Consider the following 26,390-nt stretch of genomic DNA (forward strand, 5'->3'; position numbering starts at 1 on the left):
TGCATGGGCAATGCCATTCATAGGGAAAGGCGAGGACCCCTGCTCTCACGCAGCACTGTCCCTGAGCCACCATCGGCAGGCCAGGCACATCCCCGAAGGTGCCCACGTGCCCGGGGCAGGGTTACAGAGACCCACCCTCTCCTCGGCCACCCCGTCCTCCCGCCCCGCGCGCAAGCCCGACCCCGCAGAGGTGCAGGACCGGGTGGCGTCAGCCCCTAAGGAGGGACCGGCGGGCTTCCGGGCGGGGCTGGGCCCCAGTCGCCCCGAGGAGCTGGGGCACAACCGAGCACTGGCAGGGAAACTCGGAAGGGGCTACTCACAGCTCCCGGAGAAGCGGCAGCCGGGTGTGCATCTGGTGCTCTCCAAGTTGCGTCCGGCGCCTGCCCCGCGGGCGGACCAGACCGGGCCGCGCGGCCTTCCAGCGGGAGGGTCCGGCGCCGGCGGAGGCACCGCGAGGCGAGACCCCCTTCCAGGCCGGCGCTGGGCTCGCTCTCTCTCCCCGGTCCCCCACTCCCCAGGGGTGCAGGGCCCGGCATCGCTCGGCCCCCAGCTCGCAGCTGTCGGGCACCTTTCCGCGAAATCCTTCCTATGGCCCGCCGTCCTCGCGTGCGGTCATTTCAAGTCCGCAGCTGAGAAAGGACCTGGGTCTTTGTCCCCTCGGACTTGGGGTGGCGGAGGGGCTCCTGCGGAACCGAGACCGTGTACCTGGTGCCCGATCGGGTTGTTTACACTGGCACACACAGCCCTTCTCGTTGCCAGGACGACCCCGGCCCCGGGGACGAGTTTTGCCGGTGCACCCAAAATGTCTCCCCCCGTCCCCCAGGTTTGGGTTGTGGCGCCGCAGCGGGGTCTGTGAGCCGGGGCGTCGCAGATCTCCCGGATCTGATATCGGGGGCCACCCCCCCCGGGGCCACCCCCCCCCCCCCCGCGGTGGCGATGGTTCCAGGCCGGGGCCTCGGGTTGGCGGAAGCGTAGGCTCCCATCGAGGCCGGTCCCCCGCCCCCTGCCCCTCCCCCAGCGCTGCGAAGCCGCAGGCTGTCTGCGTAGCCGCCGCCGTGACTCACCTTCTTTCCTGCCGGGACCTGGACGGCCTGGGTCTGTAGCCGTGGGCCCTCCACCCAGGCTCCGCAAGCCCATCCTACATCTCCCCGGGCAGGTGTGTTTGCAGGAGCAGTCTGGGCACCATCGTCGTTTCTGACCCCAGGATCCTTGCGTGTAAATAGCAATCTTTGAAACCACTTCTGGTATGTATCTTGGTTGATAATCGCGCTATTTCTTTTATTTGTGCATTTTAGTAGTGCCAGACGCTGGAGGGAAACTGGGTATTTTTTAAATTGTATTAATTAGTATTCTATTTTACCCCTTTCTATTTTAACGTCTTTGCCTTTGTTATATATTGTAGTCATTTTGTGCATTGTGTATTGTATTTCGCAGTGCATTTTATATTCTATTTTATCGTTATTTTTCTTTAATTTATTATTTTATTTTAATTTTGAGTGTATATTTTTTGTTTTTTATTTCAAAAAATTTTAATTGAAGTGTACTGGATCTAAAAAATATTAATTTCACATTCACAGCGTAGTGATTCGACAATAATACGCATTTGGAAATGCTAGCCATGGGGGTGTAGTTAACCATCTGTCACTATACGAAATTAGTGCCATATTATTAAGTATATTTCATAATGTATACTTTTCATCTGGAGTCGTATTTAATTTTTTAACTGGAAGTTTGTACCTCTTATTCCCCTTCACCTGTTTTTCCCATCCCCCCCATCCCCTCCCTTCTAGCAACTTCGTTCGTTCTCTACATTTTTGATTCTCTTTGTTTTGTACATGGATTTTTTTTTTAAAGATTTCACTTAAAAGTGAAATCATCTGGTATTTGTGTTTCTCTGTGTGACATTTCACTTAGCATAATACCTTCTGCGTCCATCCATGTTGCCACTAATTGGTAAGGTTTCATTCTTCAGTATGGCTCAGTAAATATTCCATTGTGTATACATTCAACCTTTTCTTTATCCATTCATCCATAGAGGGATACTTAAATTGATTCCTTGTCTTCGCTATTGTAAATAATAGTGCAATAAACATAATAGTGAATATATTTTTTCATATTAGTGTTTTTGTTTTCTTTTGGGTGAATGCCCAGAAGTAGAATTACTGTATCGCATTTTTAGTGTTTGAGGAACCTCCACACTGTTTCCCATAGAGGCTGCATCAATTTACATTCTCACCAACAGTGCACAAGGCTTCCCTTCCCTACACATACCCATGTATCACTTGTTTTTTCTGCTTGCGACACTGGGCATTCTGACTGGTGGTAGGCGATATTGTGGTTTTGACTGCATTTCTCTGATATTTAGTGATGTTGAACATCCTTTAATGTATCCATTGGTCATGTTTTTTTTTTTAAGAAAAATGTTTATTTAGGCACTCTTCCCTTTTTTGATTTGATTTTTGTTTTGGTGTTGGGTTATATGCGTTGATTATAAATTTTGAATATTAACCCCTTATGAGATATACAATTTGCAAATATTTTCTGTATTCTGGAGGTTGCCTTTTTTGTTGTTGATGATTTCCACTGCTGTGCAAAAGCTTTTTAGTTTGATGTAGTCCCATTTATTTATTTTTGCTTTTATTTCCGGTGCCCGGGGAGACAGACATATCCAGAAAAATACTGCTATGGCTGACGTCTCTAAATTTACTGTGTTTTTTTTAAAGGAGTTTTATGGTTTCAGATCTTAGATTCAGGGCTTTAATTTATTTTGAGTTTATGTTTGTGTATTGTGCAAGAGAGTGGTCCAGTTTTATTCTTTTGCATGTAGCTTTTCATTTTCCCAGCACTATTTATTGAAGAGACTATTTTTTCCCCGTTGTATGTTCTTGTCTCCTTTGTGATCGATTAATTGACCATATAAGCTTGGGTTTATTTCTGGGCTGTTATGTTGTATTGACCTATGTGCCTGTGTTTTTGCCACTTTGCTTTAATTACTATCGCTCTGTAGTATAGTTTGAAATCTGGGATTGGGATACCTCCAGATTCGTTCTTAAGATTGCTTTGGCTAGTCTGATTCTTTCGTGGTTCCAAGAAATTTTAGGTTCATTTGTTCTGATTCTGTGAATCCATTCCCAATGACATGGATGGAGCTGGGGAGCATAATGCTATATATATATACTCATATGCAGAATTTAAGAAGCAAACCAAATGAGCAAAGGAAAAAAAGAGAGAGAGGGAAACAAGCCAAAAAATGGACCGTTAACTGTAAAGAACAAACTGTTGGTTACCAGAGGGGAGGTGGGTGGAGGGATGGGCGAAAGAGGTGACGGGGATTAAAGACTGCACTTGTCTCGTTGAGCACTGGGTGGCGTATGTAATTGTTGAATCATTATATTGTACACCTGAAACTAACGTAACACTGTATGTTAACTATACTGGAATTAAAATAAAACTTAACAAAACACACTATGGTATTTTCATAGTGTTGGCATTAAAGCTGTGGGTTGCTTTGTGTATTATAGACATTTTAATCATATTAATTCTTCCAATCTCTGATCATAGTATATCTTTCTATTTGTTTCATCTTCAATTTCTTTTTTCATTAAAAAATTTTTTTTCCTTTTGCTTATTGAAGTAGTTGACATACAATGTTATTAGTTTCAGGTATACAGCTTGGTGATTGGAGAATTCTGTACATAATGCATTATGTAATGCTCATCATATAGGTGTAGTTATCATCTGTCACCACACATTATTACAATATCATTGACTATATTTTCTATGCTGTACCTTTCATCTCTGTGACATTTATTTTATAACTGGTAGTTCCTCTTTTTTTTAATTTTTAAATGTTTATTTATTTTTGAGAGAGAGAGAGAGAGAGAGAGAGAGAGAGAGGGAGACGGAATGTGAGCTGGGGAGGGGCAGAGGGAGAGGGAGACACAGAATCTGAAGCAGGCTCCAGGCTCCCAGCTGTCAGCAGAGTGCTCAATGTGGGGCTCAGACTCACGAACCGCCAGATCATGACCTGGGCCGAAGTTACGCGCTTAACCAGGCGCCCAGTAGTTTCTTCCTCTTAATTCCCTTCACCTGTTTTGCCTATTCCATCCCTTACCCCCTTTCCTCTGGCAACCACCAGTTTTTTCTCTGGGTTTATAAGTCTGTTTCTGGTTTATCTTTGGGTTTGTTTATGAATTTGTTTTTTAGAATCCACATATAGGTGAAATCATACGGTATTTGTCTTTCTCTGACTTATCTTATGCAGCATAATACCCATAAGGTCCACCCATATTTTTGTGAGTGGCAAGAATTCATTCTTTTAAAATTTTTATTTATTTTCAGGAAGAGAGAGAGTTGGGGGGGGGCATGAGCAGGGGAGGGGCAGAGAGAGGGGGAGAGAGAGAATCCCAAGCAAACTCTGTGCTGTCATGCGTAGCCTGACTCAGGGCTTGATCTCCTGAACCATGAGATCATTACCTGATCCCAAATCAAGACTCAGATGTTTAACCCACTGAGCCACCCAGAGACCCCAATTTCATTCTTTTTTTTATGGCTGAGTGATAGTCCATTAAAATGTGTATTTCACATCTTCTTTATTCATCTATCAGTGGACACAGGTTGCTTCAGTATCTTGCCTCTGTAAATAATCCTGCAGTAAAGATAGGAATCCATATATCTTCTTGAATGAGTGGTTTTACATTCTTTTGTATATACCAGCAATGGAATTATTGGATTATGTGGTATTTTCTTTTTCTTTTAATCTTTATTTATTTATTTTGAGAGAGAGAGTGCACCAGTAGGGGGGAGAGGCAGAGAGAGGAGAGAGAGAATCCCAAGCAGGCCCCATGCTGTCAACACAGAGCCTGATGCGGGGTTCGATCTCACAGACTGTGAGATTGTGACCTGAGCCAAAATCAAGAGTCAGACCCTTAACCGACTGAGCTGCCCGGGCGCCCCTGGATCATACGTATTTTCTATTTTTAGTTCTTTGAGGAACTTTCATAGTGTTTTTCACAGTGGATGCACCAATTTACATTTCCGCAAACAGTGCGCAAGGGTTTCCTTTTCTCTACACCCTCACCAGCAGTTATTTCTTGACTTTTTGATATTAGGTATTTTGACTGGTGTGAAGTGATATCTCATGTTGTTTTGATTTGCATTTCTTGAGAACTAGTGATGCTAAGTATTTACCATTTGTATGTGGTTTTTGGAAAATGTACTGTTTTAATTACGATAGCTTTGCAGTATAACTTGAAATCTGGGATTGTGATATGTCCAGCTTTGTTCTTTCTCAGGATTGCTTTGACTATTCGGGGTCTTTTGTAGTTCCATACAAATTTTAGGATCATTTGTTCTAATTTTGTGACAAATACTGTTGGTATTTTGATAGGCATTGCACAGAATCTGTAGATTGGTTTGGGTAGTAATGGACACTTTAACAATATTAATTTTTCTAATCAGTGAGCAGGGAATATATCTTACCGTTTATTTCTGTTGTGTTCAATTTTTTTTAAATCAGTGTTTTATGGTTTTCAGATTATAGGTCTTTCAACTCCTTGGTTAAATTTATTCCTAGGCAATTTTTTCTGATGCAATTGGAAATGGGATTGTTTTCTTAATTTTCTTTCTGACATTTTGTCATTATTGTGTCTAAACACAATAGATATCTGTATATTGATTTTGTGTCCTGCATGTTTATCGAATTTATTTATTAATTCTAGTAGTTTTTTGGGGTTTTTTTATACATAGTATACTCTATAGTGTATAGGGTCACATCATCTGCAAATAGTGACTGTTTTGCTTCTTCCTTACCAATTTGGATGCCATTTATGTATTTTTTTTGTCTGATTTCTGTGCTAGTACTTACAATACTGTATTAAATAAAAAGGATCCTTGCCTTCCTGATCTTAGAAGAAAACCTTTCAGCTTTTTAATATTGAGTACAACGTCTGTTGTCATACATGGCCTTTATTGTGTGGTGGTATGTTCCTTTTATACCTGCTTTGTTGGGAGTGGTCCTCATGAATGGATGCTGAATTTTATTCAATGTTTTTTCTGCATCTATTGAGATGATCCTATGTTTTCATCTTTCATTTCGTTTTTTTAAATTTATTTATTTAGAGAAAGAGAGAAAGAACATGTAGGGGGAGGGGCAGAGAGAGAGAGAGAGAGAGAGAGAGAGAGAGAGAGAATCTCAAACAGGCTCTGCACTGTCAGCACAGAGCCCAATGCGGGGCTCGAACCCAAGAACCGTGAGATCATGAGCTGAGCCAAAATCAAGAGTCTTTTTCTTCTTGATGAGACTGGAGAAAGGTTTATCAATTTTATCTTTTCAAAGCATCATTTCCTAATTTCCTTAATCTTTAATATTGTCTTTTTGGCCTCTAGATCATTTATTTCCACTCTTTATTATTTCATTTATTCTGCTAAATTTGAGCTTCATTTTCTCTTTTACTAGCTCTGTTAGATATATGGTTAGACTTTGAGATTTTTCTTGTTTCTTGAGGTAGACCTATATTGGCATAATCTTCCTTCTTAGAACTACTCTGCTGTGTCCCATAGGTTTTGAATTGTTGTGTTTTCAGTTTCATTTATCTCTAAGTATTTTTTTTATACATATAGCTTTTTCTTTTCTTTTTTTTTAATTTTTTTAACCTTTATTGATTTTTGAGAGAGAGAGAGCATGAATGGGGGAGGTTCAGAGAGAGATGGAGACACAGAATCTGGAACAGGCTCCAGGCTCTGAGCTGTCAGCCCAGATCCCGATGTGGGGCTCAAACTCACAGACTGTGAGATCATGACCTGAGCCGAAGTCGGACGCTCAACCGACTGAGCCACCCAGACGCCCCTCTCTAAGTATTTTTTATCTTTCCTTTTTGATTTCTTCATTGACCCATTGGTTGTTTAGTAGCATGTTGTTTAGTTTCCACATGTTTTGTTTTTCTGCGTCTTTTTTTGTAACAGGTTTTGTTTCATAACTTTGTGATCCATCTTTAAAAGATGCTTCTGCTATGATTTCAGTCTTCTAAAATTTATTGAGATTTATTTTGTGGCCTACCACAAGATCTATCCTGGAGAATGTTCCATGTGCACTTGAAGGTGAATTCTGCCTTTTTCTTTTTAAACATTTATTTATTTATTTTTGAGAGAGCTTGAGTGTGCTTGCGTGCGGACACAGGGAGGGAGGGGCAGAGAGAGGGAGACAGAGGATCTGAAACAGGCTTGGCATTGTGAGCACAGAGCCCAATGTGGGGCTCGAACCCATAAGCCATGAGATTATGACCTGAGCCGAAATCGAGAGTCAGCTGCTTAACCCACTGAGCCACTCAGGTGCCCCAAGCTGTTTTGAATGGAATGTTCTGTATATCTCTGTTAAGTCCATCTCGTTTAATGTGTCATTGAAAGCCACAGTTTCAGGGGCCCCTGGGTGGCTCAGTCGGTTGAGCATCCCAACTTTGGCTCAGGTCGTGATCTTGTGTTCATGAGTTGAAGCCCCATGTCGGGCTCTGTGCTGACAGCTCAGAGCCTGGAGCTTGCTTTGGATTCTGTGTCTCCCTCTCTCTCTCTGCCCCTCCCCCACTCGCACTCTGTCTCTCTCTGTCTCAAAAAAAAAATGTCAAAAAAAAAAAAAGCCACTGTTTCATTATCAATTTTCTTGTCTGGATGATCTATCCATCAATGTAAGTGGGATGTTAAAGTCTTTTATTATTGTTTGCTGCCTATGTCTCCCTTTATGTCTGTTAATATTTGCTTATTTAATTAGGTGCTTCTATATTGGATATACAGATATTTACAAATGTTATATCTTTCTGTTGGATTTATGCCTTTATCGTTATGTAATGCCCTTCCTTCTCTCTTACTACAGTCTTTGATTGATTGATTGATTGATTGATTGATTGAAATTCCAGTGTAGTTTCAGGTGTACAATATAGTGACCCAACAGTTCTATGCATTACTCATTGCTCATCACGGTACGTGTACTTTTAATCCCCTTCACCTGTTTCACCTATCTCCCCCACCCAACTCCCCTCTGGTAACCATCAGTTTGTTCTCTATAGGTAAAAGTCTGTTTTTTGGTTTGTCTTTTTTTTCTTTGTTTTATTTCTCCAATTCCGTACGTGAATTAAATCATGTGGTATTTGTCTTTCTCTTACCGACTTACTTCATTTAGCATTATACTCTGTAGATCCATTAATATTGTTGCAAATGGCAAGATTTCATGGTTTTTCATGCCTGAGTAATATTCCATTGTGTATGTACACTACTTTATATACGTTCATATATACATTTTTTTCTTAAATGTTTATGTTTTGAAACAGAGAGAGCATGAGCGGGGGAGGGGCAGAGAGAAAGGGGACAGAGAATCAGAAGCCAGCTCTGTGCTGATAGCAGTGAGCCTGATGCAGGGCTTGAACCGTGAGATCGTGGCCTGAGCTGAAGTCGGACGCAACTGACTGAGCCACCTAGGCATCCCTATAATGTATATGTTTTTAAAGTAATCTCTGCACCCAGTGTGGGGCTTGAACTCATGAGCTGGCGATCAAGAGTCACATGCTCTACTGACTGAGCCAGCCGGGCATCCAGACGGACACCACTTCTTTTTAATCCATTCATCCATTGGTGTTCACTTGGGCTGCTTCCATAGCTCGACTATTGTAAATAATGCTGCAATAAACAAAGGGGTACATATATCTTTTCAGATAAGTGTTTTTGTATTCTTTGGGTAAATACCCAGTAGTGGAGTTTCTGAATCATACAATAATTTTATTTTTAATTTTTTGAGGCACCCACATACTGTTTTCCATAGTGGCTGCACCAGTTTGCGTTCCCACAAACAGTGCACGAGGGTTCCTTTTTCTCCACATCCTCGCCAACATCTGTTGTTTCTTGCGTTTTTGATTTTAGCAATCCTGACAGGTTTGAGGTGATAGATCTCATTGTGGTTTTGATTTGCATTTCCCTGATACTCAATGATGTTGAGCTACAGTCTTTAACATCTAAGTCTTCTGATATAATCATTGCTACCATTGCTACCCTTGTTTTTGTTTTGTTTGTTTTTTGCTTCCATTTGCATAGAATATCTTTTTCCATCCCTTCTCTTTCAGTCTCTTTTTGGGTCTGAAGTGAGTCTCTTGTAGGCACCATATAGATGGATTTTTTTTTTTTTTATCAATTCAGTCACTCTGGTTTTTTCCCCCCGCAAGTCTTTCCATTGGCGCATTTACTTCATTTACTTATTGCTCTTTTGTTCATTGTTTTCTGGTTGTTTCTGTAGTTGCCTTTTTCTTTCTGTTCTTGCTCTGCTCCCTTGATGTTTGATGAATTTCTTTAGTGTTAATGCTTGGATTCCTTTGTCTTTAGGTATTGTGTGCCTATTCTAGGTTTTTGGTTTGTGGTTATCATGATGTTCATTCATAACTTTCTATGCATGTAGCAATCTGTATTAAGTTGGTGGTCACTTAAATTTGAACACATTCTGAAAGCACAACATTTGTACCCCCCTTCCAAGTTTCATATGAAGGATGTCATATTTTCTGTGGTTTTATTTTGTGTATTCCTTGACTAATTGTTCAGATATAATTGATTTTATGACTTTTATTTTTTATCCTTCATGCTTTCTAAATAAATGATGGACCTCCTATCTCTACTATATGTTTGCTTTCACCAGTCAAATTTTTCCTTTCATAATTTTCTTCTAGTTATGGTCTTTTGTGTTTTACGCTTAAATGTGTCCATTTAACATTTCTTGAATAGTTGTTTTAGTAGTGATGAGCTGTTTTTTTTTTTAATTTTTTTTAACATTTTATTTATTTTTGAGACAGAGACAGAGCATGAAGGGGGGAGGGGCAGAGAGAGAGGGAGACACAGAATCGGAAGCAGGCTCCAGGCCCTGAGCCATCAGCCCAGAGCCCGACGCGGGGCTCGAACTCCCGGACTGCGAGATTGTGACCTTAGCCGAAGTCAGACGCTTAACCGACTGAGCCACCCAGGCGCCCAGTGATGAGCTGTTTTAAGCTTTGTTTGTCTATGAAACTCGTTGTCTCTCCTTCAATTCTGAATGCTCTACCTTGCCAGTAGAGTATTTTCGGTTGTAGATTTTTTTCTTCCTTTAAGCACATGGAATATATCTTGTCACTGTCTTTTGGCGTGCACAGTTACGGCTGAAAAGTCAGCTGATAGCCTCAATGGGTTTCCCTTGCATGTAACTGCTTTTCTCTTGCTGCTTTAAGATTCTCTCTTTAATTTTGACATTTTACTAATTGCATGTCTTGGCGTGGACTGCCTTGTGTTCATCGTGTTTGGGGCTATCTGTGCTTCCTGAACCTTGATGTCTGTTTTCTTCCCCAGATTAAGAAGTTTTTCAGCTATTATTTCTTCCAGTTAGTTTTCTGCCTCCCTTCCCTCTCTTCTCCTTCCAGGAGGCCCATTATGCAAATGTTACTATGCTTGATGTTGTCACAAAGGTTCCTTAACCTATCCTCAGTTTTAAAAATCCTGTTTTCTTTTTGCTGCTCAGTGTGGTTGCTTTCTATTACCCAGTCTTCCAGCTTGCTGATGCATTCTTCTGCATCCTCTAACTTGCTGCTTATTTCCTCTCTAGTATATCTTTCAGTTCAGTTATTGCATTCTTCAGGCCTGATTGGTTCTTTTTTTTTTTTAATTTTATCTATTTATTTTGCGAGAGAGAGACAATGCAAGTGGGGGACAGGAAGACAGACAGGGAGGGCGAGAGAATCCCAAGCAGGCTCTGCACTGCCAGCAGAGAGCCTGATGTGGGGCCCAAACTGACAAACCGTGAGATCATGACCAGAGCCAAAATCAAGAGTTTTGTTGATTATCTTCTTTTGACGCAGTCACAATAGTTTAGTTTTACTTTTGTTTCCCTTGCCTCAGTAGACCTACCTAGAAAAAAGGTGCTATGGCCAATGTCAGATAAGTTACTGCCTGCTCTTACAGGATTTTTATGGTTTTAGGTCTTTAATCCATTTCAAATTTTTTAAAATGTTTTTATTTATTTTTGAGACAGAGACAGAGCATGAGCAGGGGAGGGGCAGAGAGAGAGGGAGGCACAGAATCGGAATCAGGCTCCAGGCTCTGAGCTGTCAGCACAGAGCCCGACGTGGGGCTCTAACTCACAGACTGTGAGATCATGACCTGAGCTGAAGTCGGACGCCCAACCGACTGAGCCACCCAGGAGCCCCGGTCTTTAATCCATTTCAAATTTATTTTTGTGTATGGTGTAATAAAGTGGTCCAGTTTCATTGTTTTGGATGTTGGTTTTCAGTTTTCCCAATGCCATTAGGTGAAGAGACTGTCTTTTTCTCATTGTATATTCTTGCCTACTTTGTCTTAGATTAATTGACCGTAAGAGTGTGGGTTTATTTCTGGGTTTTCTATTCTATTCCACTGATATATGTACCTGTTTTTGTGCCACTACTCTACTGTTTTGATTTCTGCAGCTTTGTAATATAATTCAAAGTCTGGAATTGTGATGCATCTGCCTTTGCTTTTTATTTTTCTTTTCTTTCTTTCTTTTTTTTTCCTAAAGATTTTATTTATTTTTAAGTAATCGTAATACCTACCATGGGGCTTGAACTTACAACCCTGAGATCAAGAGTTGCATGCTCTACTGACTGAGCCAATCAGGCATCCCTTTGCTTTTCTTTCTCAAGATTGCTTTGGCTATTCTGGGTCTTTTGTGGTTCTATACAGATTTTAGGATTATTTGTTCTAGTTCTGTGAATAATGCTGTTGGTATTTTGATAGACATTGCATTAAGTATGTGGATTGCTTTGGGTATTAAAGACTTTTTTTATTAAGTAGGCTCTACGCCTAATGTAGGGCTTCATCTCACAACCCCAAGATTAAGAGTCACGTGTTCTACTGACTGTACCAGCCAGGTGCCCCCTAATATAGACACTTTAACAGTATTTGTTCTTCTAATCCATGAGCACGGAATATCTTTTCATTTTTTGTGTCATCTTCAATTTCTTTTGTCAGTGTTTTATAGTTTTTGGAGTACAATTCTTTCCCCTCTTTGGTTAGGTTTATTCCTGGGTGTCTTATTATTTTTGGTGCAGTTGTAAATGGGATTGTTTTCTTAACTTCTCTTTCTTCTGATTTATTATTGGTGTATAGAAATGTAACAGATTTCTGTACATTTCTAGCATTTTTTTTAAATTTTTACAAATGTTTTATTTATTTTTGAGAGACAGAGACAGAGAATGAGTGGGGCAGGGGCAGAGAGAGAGGGAGACGCAGAGTCCGAAACAGGCTGCATGCTCTCAGCTGTCAGCACAGAGCCCGACACTGGGCTCCAACTCGTGAACTGCAAGATCATGACCTGAGCCGAAGTCGGACTCTTAACCGACTGAGCCACCCAGGCGCCCCTCGAGCAGTTTGTTTGGTGGAGTCTTTCAGGTCTTCTCTATATAATCTGTAGATAGTGAAAGTTTTACTTCTTCTTACTGATTTGAATGCCTTTGATCTCCTTGTTTTGTCTGTTTGTTGTCGCTAGGACTTCAGTACTGTGTTGAATAAAAGTGGTGGGAGTGGATATGCTGGTCTAGTTCCTGACCTTAGGGGGAAAGCTCTCAGTTTTTCTTATTAAGGAGGATGTTGGCTGTGAGTTTTTCATCTGTGGCCTTTATTATGTCGAGGTATGTTGCCTCTAAACCTACTTTGTTGAGGGTTTTTATCATCAATGGATGTACTTTGTCCAGTGCTTTTTCTGTGTATGTTGAAATGACCGTATGGTTCCTATCCTTTCTGTTACTGATGTGATGTATCGCGACTGATTTACATGTATTTAACCAACCTTGCAACGCAGGAATGAATCCTAATTGATCATAGTGAATGATTTTTAAGGTACTCTGGGATTCTGTTTAGTGGTATCTTATTGAGGATTTTTGCATCTATGTTTATCAGAGATACTGGCTTCTAGTTCTCTTTTTTGTGGTGTTTTTACCTGGTTCTGGTATCAGGGTAATGTTGACCTCATAGAATTAATTTGGAAGTTTTCTTTCCTTTTCTAATTTTTGGAATAGCTCGAGAAGAATAGGTATTAACTCTTTAAATGTTTGGTAGAATTCGTACGTGAAGCTGTCTGGTACTGGAATTTTTTTTTGTTGGGAGTTCTTTTGATGTGATTCAGTTTCTTTGCTGGTTATCGGCCTGTTCATATTTTCTCTTTCTTCCTCTTTCAGTTTTGGTAGTTTTTTTGGCAAATGGTTTTTTTAATGTTTATTTATTTATTTATTTTGAGAGAGAGAGTGTGTGTGTGAGCGGGGGAGAGGCAGAGAGAGAGAGAGAGAGAGGGAGAGAGAGAATCCCAAGCAGGCTCCGTCCTGTCAGAGAACAAACCATGAGATCATGACCTGATGTTAGAAAGTGGCCCAGTTTCATTTTTGCGTGTAGCTGCCTCGTTTTCCCAGCATCATTTATTGAGGACACTGCCTTTTCCCTATTTTATATTATCACTTCCTTTGCATAGATTAATTGGTGTTATAAATGTGGGTTTATTTCTGAGCTACCTATTCTGTTCCATTGAGCTCTGTGTCTGCTTTTTTTTGTGTGTGCCCGTACCGCACTGTTTTGATTACTGTAGTTCCGTGGTATAGCTTGAAATCTGGGAGTATGTCACTTCTAGCTTTTTGTTCTTCTTTCTCAAGAGTGCTGTGGCTATTCGGGGTCTTCTGTGGTTCTATACAAATTTTAGGAAAATTTTCTTCTAATTCTGTGAAAAATGACATTTGTATTTTGGTAGGGATTGAATTGAATCGGTAGATTGCTTTGGGTAGTATAAACATTTTAACAATATTAATTCTTCCATCCATGAGTGTGATTTATCTTTCTCTTCATTTGTATTCAATTTCTTTCATCAGTATCTTAATAGTTTTCAGATTACATATCTTTAGCCTCCTTGGTTGCATTCATTCTTAGGTATTTTATTCTTTTTGATATAATTGTAAATGAGATTATTTTCTTAATTTCTCTTTCTGCTATTTCATTATTACCGTATAGAAATGGAACTGATTTCTTTTTTCTTTAATTAATTTTTAAAGTAAGCTCTACGCCCAATGTGGTGCTTGAATTCATAACCCTGATATCAAGAGTCACATGCTCTACCAACTGAGCCAGCCAGGCACCCCTGGAACAGATTTCTCTTTTTATTTTTTAAAATTTGTTTTCTATGTATTTAGTTTAGAGAGAAAATGCATGAGCATGGAAGAGGGGCAGAGGGAGAGAGAGACTCTTAAGCAGGTGGAGCCCTATGCGAGGCCCGATCCCATGACCCTGGGATTGTGACCTGAGATGAAATCAAGAGTCGGACACTCGGGTGACTGGGTGGCTCGGTCAGTTAAGCGTCCGACTTCAGCTCAGGTCATGTTCTCACGGTTCTTGGTTCGAGCCCTGCGTAGGGCTCTGTGCTGACAGCTCAGAGCCTGGGGCCTGCTTCAGATTCTGTGTCTCCCTCTCTCTGGCCCTCCCCCGCTCACACTGTCTCACTCTCTCTCTAAAAAATAAATAAACATTAAAAAAATTAAAAAAAAAAAAAAGAGTCGGACACTCAACTGACTGAGCTACCCAGGTGCCCCTGGAACAGATTTCTTTATATTGATTTTGTATCCTGCAACCTTACTGAATTTTAAAAGTTAGTTTTAATAGTTTTTTTGTGGGGTCTTTAGCATTTTCTATATATATCATCATGTCATTTGCAAATAGTGACAGTTTTACTTCTTCCTTACTAATTTGGTTGCCTTCTATTTCTTTTTCTTTTTCTTTTTTTTTGTCCTATGGTGTGGTTTGAACTTGTGGTAATATGTTGAAGAAAAGTGGTGAGAGCTAGCATCCTTGTTTTGTTCCTGGTCTTAGAAGAAAAGCTTTGAGTTTGCCATTGAGTATTATGTTACCTGTGAGTTTGTTACCTATGGCCTTTATTACATTGATTTATGTTACCTTTATAACCATTTTGTTAAGGCTTTTTGTCATATAAGCAGTAAAGACAAAAAAAGAAAAGATGCAAATCACTAAAATTGAAAATAAAAGAGGGACATCACCACAGATGTTACAGAAATAGAGTGAGGGAATACTATGAATAATTGTATGCCAACAAATTAGGTAACATAGATAAAATGAACAAATTCATAAAAAGACACAAACTACTGATCCTGTTTAAAGGAGAACCAGAAAATTTGAATGAATGTTTTAAAAGTAAAGAATCAGGGGTGCCTAGGTGGCTCAGTCGGTTAAGTGTCCAACTTCAGCTCAGGTTATGACCTCGTGGTTCCTGGGTTCGAGCCCTGCATCGGGCTCTGTGCTGCCAGCGTGGAGCCTGAAGCCTGCTTCAGATTCTGTGTGTCTCCCTCTGTCTCTGCCCCTCCCCCTCTCGCTCTCTATCTCTCTCTCTCAAAAATAAATAAACATTAAAAGTAAAGAGATCAGATGGGTGGCTCAGTCTGTTAAGCAGCCGACTGCTGGTTTCGGCTCAGGTCATGATCTCACAGTTTGTGGGTTCAAGCCCTGTGTTGTGCTGGCTTGGGATTCTCTCTCTCTCTCTCTGCTCCTCCCCTGCTTGCTTGCTCGCTCTGTCTCTCTTTCTCTCTCTCTCTCAAAATAAATAAATGAAACATTTTACAAACGTAAAGAGCTTATATTAGTAATAAATTTCCCACAGAAAAACAAAAGCAAACAAAAAGCATTATTATCATAAATGGATGTTGAATTTTGACAAATGTTTTTTCTGCATCTGCCGAAATGATAGTATGATTTTTATCTTTCATTTTATGAACGTGAATCACATTGATTTATATGAATATGAGTTATCTTTGCATCCCTGGAATAAATCCCATGTGATTGTGGTATAAGGTCCTTTTAATTCAACTTCCTAATATTTTGTGGAATAATTTTGCATCTATGTTATTAACAAGGGGTGTTTGCCTCTAATTGTGTTTTTGGTAATGTCTTTGGTTTTGGTATCAGGTAATAACTCCTCTGTGGAATGAATTTGGAGGTGTTCTTTCTCTTTAGTTTTTGGGAATGGTTTGGGAAGGATGGGTATTAACTCTTCTTTAAATGTTTTGTAGAATTTGCCTGTGAAACCATCTGGTCCTGAACTGTGGGGAGTTTTTGATTACTGATTCAAATTACTGATTTTATTACTTGTAATTGTTCTGTTTAGATTCTCTACTTCTCATTCCATCTTGGAACGTTGTGTTTCTAGAAATTTATCACATGTAATTTTTCATAATTGTCTCTTACACCCTTTGTATTGCTGTAATGTCAGTTATAACTTTCTCTTTCATTTATGAATTTATTTGAGTCCTCTTTTTTTCCTTGCTTGATGAGTCTGGCTAAAGGTTTATTAGTTTTATTTGTCTTTTTAAAGCACCAGGTCTTCGTTTCTTGAATCTTTTTAATTATTTTTTATTCACTATTTCATTTATTTCTGCTCTGATTTTTATTATTTCCTTCCTCTTACTAACTTTTAGGTTTTTTTGCTCTTCTCTTTCTAGTTTCTTTAGGTGTAAGCTTAGATTGTTTGAGATTTTTTGTTTGTCTCGAGATGGGCTTGTATAGCTATAAGCTTTCCTCTGAGAACTTTTTTTGTTGCTTTCTGTAGATTTTTGGAATATTGTATTTCTTTTTTCGTTTGCCTCCAGGTATTTTTTTTATTTTTTTTGAGTTATTCAGTGACCCATTGTTTGTTTAGAAGCCTGAAGTTTAGCCTCTGAGTGTGTTTTTTCGTTTTCTTGTAATTGATTTCTAGTTTCATACCGTTTTGGTCAGAAATCATGCTTGATAGAATTTCGGTCTTCTTAAATTCATTGAGACTTGCTTTGTGTCCTAACATGTGATCTATCCTGGAGAATGTTCCGTGTATACTTGAAAAGAATGTGAGATTTTGCTGTGTGGGGATGGTATGTTCTGTACATATATGTTAAGTTTATCTAAGTGAATGTGTTGTGTAAGACTGCTGATTCCATATTGATTTGCTGTCTGGATGATCTATCTATTCATGCAGGTGGAATTAAAGCTCTCTACTATTATTGCGTTGTTATGAATTTCTCCCTTTACGTATGGTAATATGTGCTGTATATATTTAGTGCTCTTATGTTGGGCATGTAGGTATTTACAAATGTTGTATCCTCATGTTAGATTTATCCCTTTATCTTTACATAATGCCTTTCTGTTGTTGCTTATTACAGTCTTTGTTTTCGAGTCTATTTTTGTGTTAATGTAAGTATTGCCACCCCAGCTTTCCTTTTGTTTTCATTTGTATGGAATATCTTTTTCTGTTCCTTTTCTTTCAGTCTGTATGTGTCTTTGGGTCTGAAGTGACTGTCTTGTAAGCAGCATATAGATAGATCTTGTTTTTCTGTCTATTTAGTCACACTCTGTCTTTTGATTGGACAATTTAGTTCGCTTACATTGAAAGTAATTCTTCAAAAAACATTTTTTTTAATATGTATTTACTTTTGGGAGAGCACAAGCGGAGGAGGGGCAGACAGAGGGGGACAGAGGATCCGAAGTGGGCTCTGTGCTGACAGGCTGACAGCAGCGAGTCCGATGTGGGGCTTGAACTCACGAACTGTGAGATCATGATGGGAGCTGATGGCAGATGCTCAACCGACTGAGTCACCCAGGTGCCCTTACATTGAAAGTAATTATTGGGGTGCCTGGGGGGCTCAGTTAAGTGTCTGACTCTTGAATTCTGTTCAGGTCATGATCCCAGGGTCGTGGGATTGAGCCCTACATCGGGCTCCACGCTGACTATGGAGCCCGCTTAAGATGCGCTCTCTCTCTCTCTCTCTCTCCCTCTGCCCCTCTGCCCCTCTCCCCCCATCTAAGATAAATAAATAATTTATAAAAATAAAAAAATAAGTAATTATTGATAGGTATGTACTTATTGCCATTTTCTTATCGTTTTCTTCTTTTTGTGTGTGGTTTTGTTTTTGTAGTTTTCTGTTCCTTTCTTATTATCTTGTTCTCTTTGCTGGTAGTTTCTGGACTTCATTTAGTGTTATGTTTTGATTCCTTTTTTTTTTTTTTAATTTTTTGGTCTCTGTTACAGGTTTTTGGTTCGTGGCTGCCATGAGTTTCATATATAACCTACCATGTGTACACACAGCAGTCTTTTAAGTTGATGGTTGCTTAACTGAACACATTCTAAAAGCATTGCATTTTAATTCAGGTAGATCCACTATCTTTACTATGTTTTCTTTTATCAGTGAGATCTTTACTTTCCTATTTTTCTTACTTCCAGTTATGGCTTTTTCTTTCTTTTCCACTTAAAGAAGTCCCTTTAACATTTTTTGTAAGCGTAGTTTATTGGTGGTGAACTCCTTTAATGTTTGTCTGGAAGACTGTTTTTTCTTTCCTTCACTTGTGAGTGATAACCTTGCTGGGGAGAGTATTGTTGGTCCAGATTTTTTCCTTTCAGCACTCTGAATATATCCTGCCACTATTTTCTGTTGAAAAACAGCTGATAGTTTTACACAGGCTCCCTGGTATATAACTATTTGCTTTCTCTTGCTGCTTTTAACATTCTCTGCTTATCTTAAATTTTTGACCTTTTAATTACTTGTGTCTTGGGGTGGACCCCTTTTGCTTCATCTTGTTTAGGGTTTTCTGTCCTACCTGCATCTATCTGTAAGCAGCATATAGATAGATCTTGTTTTTCTGTCTGTTTAGTCACGCTCTGTCTTTTGATTGGACAGTTTAGTTCATTTACATTGAAAGTAATTCTTTAAAAACAATTTTTTAAATGTGTATTTACTTTTGGGAGAACACAAGCGGAGGAGGGGCAGAGAGAGGGGGACAGAGGATCCGAAGTGGGCTCTGCGCTGACAGGCCGACAGCAGCGAGCGCAGTGTGGGCTCTTTTCCCTTCCCTAGGTTAAAGAAGTGTTCGCTTATTATTTCTTCAAATAAACTTTCTGCCCTTTTCCTTCTCTTTTCACCTTCGGGGACCCAGATAACGTGAAGGTTATTACACTTGGTGGTGGTCCGATGGCCCTTTAGCCTGTCCTCATTTTTTAAAATTATTTTTTCTTTTTGCTGTTCAACTTGGATGAACACCACCGCCCTGTGTCCCAGATCACTGATCCATTTTTCTGGCCCCTCTAGTCTGCTGTTGATTCTGCTGAGTGTATTTTTCATATCAGGGGGACGTTGCGGTGGGGGGAGCGGTGCTAGCAAGGTGGATGGAAGCTGTCAGATCTGGCGCCCACTGGCACGGGAGGGCTAGGCAGAAGGAGGGCAAGAAAAATGGTATCCTTCTAGGGCTTGCGTTTCTTTAGACAGTTCCTACGGATCCCTTCCCTTTCAGCACATCCCCCCAAATGAGTCACATCTCCTGCATGTGTGTCATATGAGCTTTTCAAACTATAGCCTGTGTGCTTTATTTTGGGCCGAGTGATCGATAGTGTGCTAGACTTTTAAGAGCAGAGGTTTCCTTTTCTATAGCCCTCTGGCTCTCCCAGAGGTAAACCCTGGTGATTTTCAAAGCTCCCGCATTTAAGCCTCTTAGGCGTCCCTGTCTTTCAAAGGCAGACATTATGGGGGCTTGTCCTCCTGGTGCAGGGTCTCTGGGCAAGGGGCAGGTGCCTGATAAGGAGCTTGACTACCTCAGTCCCTATGGAGGACCTGTGCATCTGTGACATCCCTCTTTGCGGTTTTCTGAACTAGGGTATGTGTCCTAATCTGACCGCATTCTCTGTTCCTCCTACCCTTTTTGCTGTGGCTTTTTCTTTATATCTTTAGCTGTGAAAAATTTTCTCTGCTAGCCTTGAGCTTGTTCCCAGAGAGAGTTACTCTGTATATAATTGTAGTCTTTGCATGTTGGTGGAAGGAGGTTGAGCTTAGGATCCTCCTACTTCTCCATCTTGATTTCACCTCCTCCCTCTTTTTTTGTGGTGAGGACATTTTAAGATCTATTTTATTATGAGCTTTTAGGTGTATAATAACATATTGTTAACTGTAGTCACCATGCTGTGTATTGAGTTCCCAGAATTTACTGATCTTATAACTGGAAATTTGTACCCTTTAACCACCTGTTGACTTGGTCAATGAAGTGGCTTGCTTTTGGCAAATTGATTTTTTTTAATGTTTATTTACTTTTGAGACAGAGTGTGAGTGGGGGAGGGGCAGAGAGAGAGAGGGGGACAGAGCATCCAAAGCGGGCACTGTGCTGACAGCGGCCGGCCTGATGTGAGGCTTGAACCCGTGAACCACGAGATCATGACCTGAGCGGAAGTCGGATGCTCGACCAACTGAGCCACCCGGACACCCCTGGCAAATTGATTTTTGATTGATCAGGAGCCAAATCCATGACTTCTAACACCAAGCAAAGCTGAATAGAACAATATTTCTATCATCATATACTTGCCATCTAGTTGGAAAGATAAGACATATTCAGGTGAAAAGGTAAAAGATTCTTGAATTAATTCTGATACGGGGCGGGGGGTGCCCACACCGCCGATTCTCAGACACCAGTTGAGTGCTCTGTAATTCAGATCAATTCAGACACTATCTACGCAGAGATAGCATCATATCTCACAGGTTAAGGGTTCCACCTCTCAAGACAGCCCCCCCCCCGTCTTCCGACACAAGTCTAGGTTGTCACCTGCGCTTCCGACCAACTGTTTTGTGCTGGTGTCAGTCTATCAATAACCATTGTTGTTCTTGCACCATCCTATTTGGTTGCACTATCCTAATTGGTTCCTATTATGATTGCAAGGTGACCTTCAGCTATAAATATCAGGAAACCTTGAAAATGGGGCATAGAGAGGACTTGGATCAAACAGTCATTGCTAGGTTCCTCCCTGTCTACCGTACCTAGTTCATACTACAGTGTAGTTTTCGATGATGATAATTCTTTTTCTGGAGGAGGGCCTCTTTCTGAATTCTTTTAGACAGTTAGGGGGTAGGTCAAAATTTCTTCCTCAGTCTTTTGGGCCTTGATTGTTTTCAGTTTGTAATAATCTTTGTACCAAAGATTATTAGGTTGGCCTGCCCTTGGTCCCTGCAGTCCCCTTCTCTGAAACTTCCCTCGATGTTTCACACATTAAAAGGTTCCACTGGTCGGTGCTTCCATTTCCATAAATCATTTTCTTAGTCCTGACAGCGGATCATTTCGGTTAGTCATTTCAGGGAGGTAGTGATGCATGTATTCTCAGTTAGGCCTTATGGTTCAAGTAATAATGTATGAAATGAGAGGCATTTCTATGGAAACAACAGAAAAGTGTGGTTAATGATTGGAGCAAGTTATAAGCCAGTTTCTGGGTTCTGAGTTGAGAACATTTCTAGATGTTACGGACGAAGCATCTTTAGATAGAGTGAAAGCAGGCAGTAGCATTCTGATAGACTTTCCTGGTTTGTACTTCCAGTGTCTCTGGTGATCTTTTGAGTGGCCCACAGAGCAACAAGCATGGAGATGGTCTGTATACGAGCTATCGTGGTGATTTTCTGAAGTTTATAGCAAGTTGTTAATACTCAATTTTCAGGGCTTCAGGAAAAAGGACAATTTTAGTTCTCAAATGATTCCATGACAACAGGATGGGGAAAATTGGAAATGTTAGCTTGAAGAGTTGTAGCCAGACATTGACGGAAACTAGAAGAATGCAGGATCTAGTCTAGTTTACAAGTAGAAAACAAAACCTCAAAGACAATGAACAGAACTAGATACTAATATTCACAAAGGGGTGTTACTAAAACATAATTTTTCTCTCTAAAATCACCCTCATTTTCCAAAGACAGCCAAATTAAGATTAATTTGTTTGCAAAACCTGGCCTGATTATTTATAGAAAGACAGCAAGAATAGCAGTGGATGATATAGGCTCTTTTAAACCCACTTTGCTGGAACTTTTCATAAGGAATCAGCAGATTGGACTTTTAAAAGCCTCCTGAGGCCAAGAAGCCAAGCCAAATACTTATCTTCAGACTATGCCTGCAGTACCTATAGATTTGGTAATTCCTTTCTTCTTAAGGTCCTCCAAAACTCCTGAGATTCCTGCACCTGCCAGGAAGTGACGTTCTTTATTCACCTGGTAAGGCTACAGGGAAACCCTGTAAGGAGGATATCAGGCTGTTTTTCCAAGGGACTTTATTATTGGTCCATAAAGTCTATCTTAGTTCCCTAAAGTTACTAGTTATATGTGAGTCCTTGTACACCCCTCTGAAATAGGACATTCCAGTCAAAGCATTGGTAACAGAACTGATGTTTCCAATTGTGTAATGTTACAAGGAGAACAGATTTCTTATTTAGTTTATGCAAATAAATATATTGCCACAAAAAAAATGAGAATACTCACCAAGAGTTGCCGAGTTCTGGAGAGATTAAGGAGAAAAGGATAAATGTTTCAATTCTTCCTACTAAAATCTAATTTATCAAATTGTTGTTAAGTCATAGTTTTCTTAAGAGAAAAATTTCCTTAAACCTGGAAGAATAAAATCTTTTTATTTGTTTATTTTTTAAAGTTTATTTTGAGAGAGAGAGAGCAAGCACACGGGTGCACGAGCAGGAGAGGGGCAGAGAGAGAGGGGGGGGAGAGAGAGAATCTCAAGCAGGCTCCACACTGTTAGCGCAGAGCCCGACGCAGGGCTCGAACTCACAAACCACTACTAGCTCATGACCTGAACCAATGTCAAGAGTTGGACACTTAACTGACTGAGCCACCCAGTTTCCCCCTTCGTTTTTATTCATATATGCTTTTTTTTGAGAGAGAGAGAGAGAGAGAGAGAGAGCGAGCGAGCAGGGGAGGGGCAGAGAAAGAGAGAGAGAATCCCAAGCAGGCCCCGCACTGTCAGCTCAGAGGCTGATGTGGGGCTCGAACTCATGAACTGTGAGATCATGACCTGAGCTGAAATCAAGAGTTGGACGCTGAACTGACTAAGCCACCCAGGTGCCCCTGTTTATTTTTATTTTTTGTGAGAGAGTGCACTTGTGCGTGCAAGAGGAAGAGAGACCGAGGGAGAGGGAGGGAGGGAACCTTAAGCAGGCTCTACGTTCAGCATGGAGCCCAACACAGTGCTGGATCTCAGGACTGTGAGGTCATGACCTGAGCAGGAATCAAGAGTCAGAGTCTTAACCAACTGAGGCACCAATGCACCCCTAACCACATATGTTAATTGGAATTCTTAACCCTTAGAAACCTTTATTCCTAGTGAAAACAAAGTAGTAAGCAAATGTGAACTGTTTGTTACAGCAGCATTCTTTAGATTGGCAAATTCATCAATACGTTTCATAATTTCTATAAACGTGCTTCTTTATAGTACAGTCTTTCAATAAAGCATGAAAATATTCATTAACAGGCCCAAATTTATCTTCAGTTTCTCTGTAATTAGAAGACAAAGGCAGGTAAACCTCTGCTCAGTAATGAATGTTTTATTATTTTATCTTATTTGGAAATGATGTAGATTTTTTTTTAAGTTTGATTATTTATTTTGACAGAGAGAGAAAGGGCACTGAAGGGGCAGAGAGAGAGGGGGAGAGAGAGAATCACAAGCCGACTCTGCACCATCAGCGTGGAGCCTGATGCAGGGCTTGAACTCGCAAACCATGAGATCATGACCTGGGCTGAAATCGAGTGGGATCCCCAACTGACTGAGCCACCCAGGCACCCTGGAAATGATATATATATTTAATGAATTTAACTGAACACCTTACTTAACCTAACTTATCAAAAGTTTAGGATTTCAGGTCACCAAAATGGTTTGTGCAAACTATTTAAAAAGTTTATTTACAAACCTGTTTTTTATTTACACCTTTCTCAGTTTATTTGTTCTTTTTTTTTAATATGAAATTTATTGTCGAATTGGTTTCCATACAACACCCAGTGCTCATCCCAACAGGTGCCCTCCTCCATGCCCAGCACCCACCCTCCCCTCCCTCCCACCCCCCATCAACCCTCAGATTGTTCTCAGTTTTTAAGAGTCTCTTATGGTTTGGCTCCCTCTCTCCCTAACTTTTTCTTTCCTTCCCCTGCCCCATGGGTTTCTGTTAAGTTTCTCAGGATCCACATAAGAGTGAAAACATATGGTATCTATCTTTCTCTGTATGACTTATTTCACTTAGCATAGCGCTCCTAAATGTCCATCAACTGATGAATGGATAAAGAAATTGTGGTTTATATACACAGTGGAATACTACGTGGCAATGAGAAAGAATGAAATATGGCCTTTTGTAGCAACGTGGATGGAACTGGAGAGTCTTATGCTAAGTCAATTTATTTGTTCTTAACACTCACGGTTAGATTACCTGCAAAAACTTCACTAGACATGAGCCAAAGTTGACCATTATTTTTTGCTGACAAATTTTGCAACAGAGATAACTTGAATTTATTTGCCTTTAAGTAAACTCAGGCAGAATGAAAGTTTTATATTTAATGCTAATAACTCTAAAGATATGTCTCTTTTAATTAAACCAACAACGTTAAATTAGCTTTAGTACTGAATATTTTCCAAGATCACATTAACCTGAAATTCATTTGGATTATGTTTTTATTTTACTGTTGGGAATTTTTATGAATACTAAATTTATATAAACATTTAATTTTCTATAAACCAATTAAATAGTTTTTCTATAATGTTCATTTTTGAGAGAGAGAAAAAGAGAGAGCTTGCGTGCACCTGTGAGTGTGAGGGGGGTGGGGCGGGGGGGGGGCACAGAGAATCTGAAGCAGGCTCCAGAGCCTCATGTGGGGCTCGAACTCGAGAACTGTGAGATCATGACCTGAGCTGAAGTTAGATGTAACTGACTGAGCCACCCAACGCCCCAAATGGAGTTCTTTTACAAATTAATTTTAGCAATGCCATGGGGAGGTAGAAAGATATTTCACATTCACATCATTTGTGTGTGTGTGTGTATATAGACAGACAACATAAATAGACATACAAGGATCTTATATAGCTTTTGTTTGTACTAGTATTGATGTGGGAAACAAAGGCAGAAGAAAAAAATTAATTTCCCTTACAACTTCTAGCCCACTGACAAGTCCTTGAGACAGGCAGAGTGACCTTCCCCTGGGAGCTCAGCTGCCTCAGTTGCTCCCTTTTGCTAGGGGCAAAAGGGAATCGTAGTTTAACATTATCCTCACCTCCAGGATCCTGTATGTCGACTTTAACATATAAAAATTCCCTTGGAAACTTCCTTTATCTCTACCCACCCCCAAGATATATGTTAGCAATCATACTCCAAGCTTATGGCCCTTGATACACATCTGAAGGGTCTCATGACTGAGTTTTTAGTAAACAGTGACAGATACATGACCTTTTCCTAACAGCACCAGCCTCTCAAGGTCCTGGAAACTGTCTCCAAAATACATTAGAGACTTATGCTGTCCCTGACCCCCTCCCAAACTGAAGGTATATAATCAGTCACTCTTCACAACCTCGGCGCAGCTTTTTCTGCCCATGGGTCCTGTCCCCGTGCTTTAATAAAACCACCTTTTTGCACCAAAGACTTGTCAAGAATTCTTTTTGGCTGTTGATTCCCAACCCCAACACTTCAAACCACATCAGTATCTTTGGAGAGGACGTTCTAGGCCCAATTTCCAAATATCTCTCTATTTCTGCTGAAAAACTTCTGCCTTAAGTTTGCATTTGAAAGAATGGCTCTTGGGTCCTAGAGAAGATGGGGGTAGGAAATTTACATCACAGAGGCACAGAAAGTATCCATGTTTTCTCCAAGGTGGAGTTTTTGGGGGGAGCATATTTGCCTGTTATCAGAGGTGCTAGAATGTGGGCCCAAGAGCCCTTTTTAACAGTTTTAGGGGCGCCTGGGTGGCTCAGTCAGTTGAGCGTCCAACTTCGGCTCGGGTCACGATCTCGCGGTCCGTGAGTTCGAGCCCCGCGTCAGGCTCTGGGCTGATGGCTCAGAGCCTGGAGCCTGCTTCCGATTCTGTGTCTCCCTCTCTCTCTGCCCCTCCCCCGTTCATGCTCTGTCTCTCTCTGTCTCAAAAATAAATGTTAAAAAAAATTTTTTTTTTAATAAAAAAAAAATAAAAAAACAGTTTTATTTTTAAAAGGCCTCTCTCTTCCCCGTATTCTTCAGTCTCAGGTGATTCTGGGTTGTGTTTACATTTCAAAATCATAATAAGATCTATAATTTCAAGGGACAGAGAAAAAAATGCAAATTCTCTTCTGAGAGTTTCAAGGTAATTGCTATTTAATATTTTCGTTCTTTTTTCATAAGTACTGAACAGTTTTTGTTCTAATATTCTAATATAGTATCTTTATATTATCTAGAAGTATTTTGAAAGGAATAGGCTAGGTTTTGGGTTTTGTTTCAAGAGTTGCATTTCCCGTTTTGTACAGATTTGCAAGAGAAAAGACCGTTGTCTCTCATTCCCCCAAAGAACTGGATTACAGACTGACTGTCTAGGGCATTG

General features: G+C 40.3%; 1 protein-coding gene across 4 annotated transcripts in view; it reads left to right on the plus strand.

The window, feature by feature from the left end:
• Positions 1-26,390, plus strand: part of LOC106985287 (uncharacterized) — a 71,766-nt gene continuing 45,376 nt past the window's right edge. For 2 of the 4 annotated variants that reach the window (XM_053201614.1, XM_053201615.1), the window contains exon 1: positions 1-1,244. In XM_053201614.1, coding sequence (XP_053057589.1) covers positions 11-856 — 846 coding nt within the window. In that variant the 5' untranslated portion in view covers positions 1-10 and the 3' untranslated portion in view covers positions 857-1,244. The remainder of the gene's footprint in view (positions 1,245-26,390) is intronic. The other 2 variants (XR_008289842.1, XR_003418435.2) reach the window with 2 other exon arrangements.

This window comes from Acinonyx jubatus, chromosome X (assembly GCF_027475565.1).
Source record: "Acinonyx jubatus isolate Ajub_Pintada_27869175 chromosome X, VMU_Ajub_asm_v1.0, whole genome shotgun sequence".
In the NCBI taxonomy this organism is placed as follows: Eukaryota; Metazoa; Chordata; class Mammalia; order Carnivora; family Felidae; genus Acinonyx; species Acinonyx jubatus.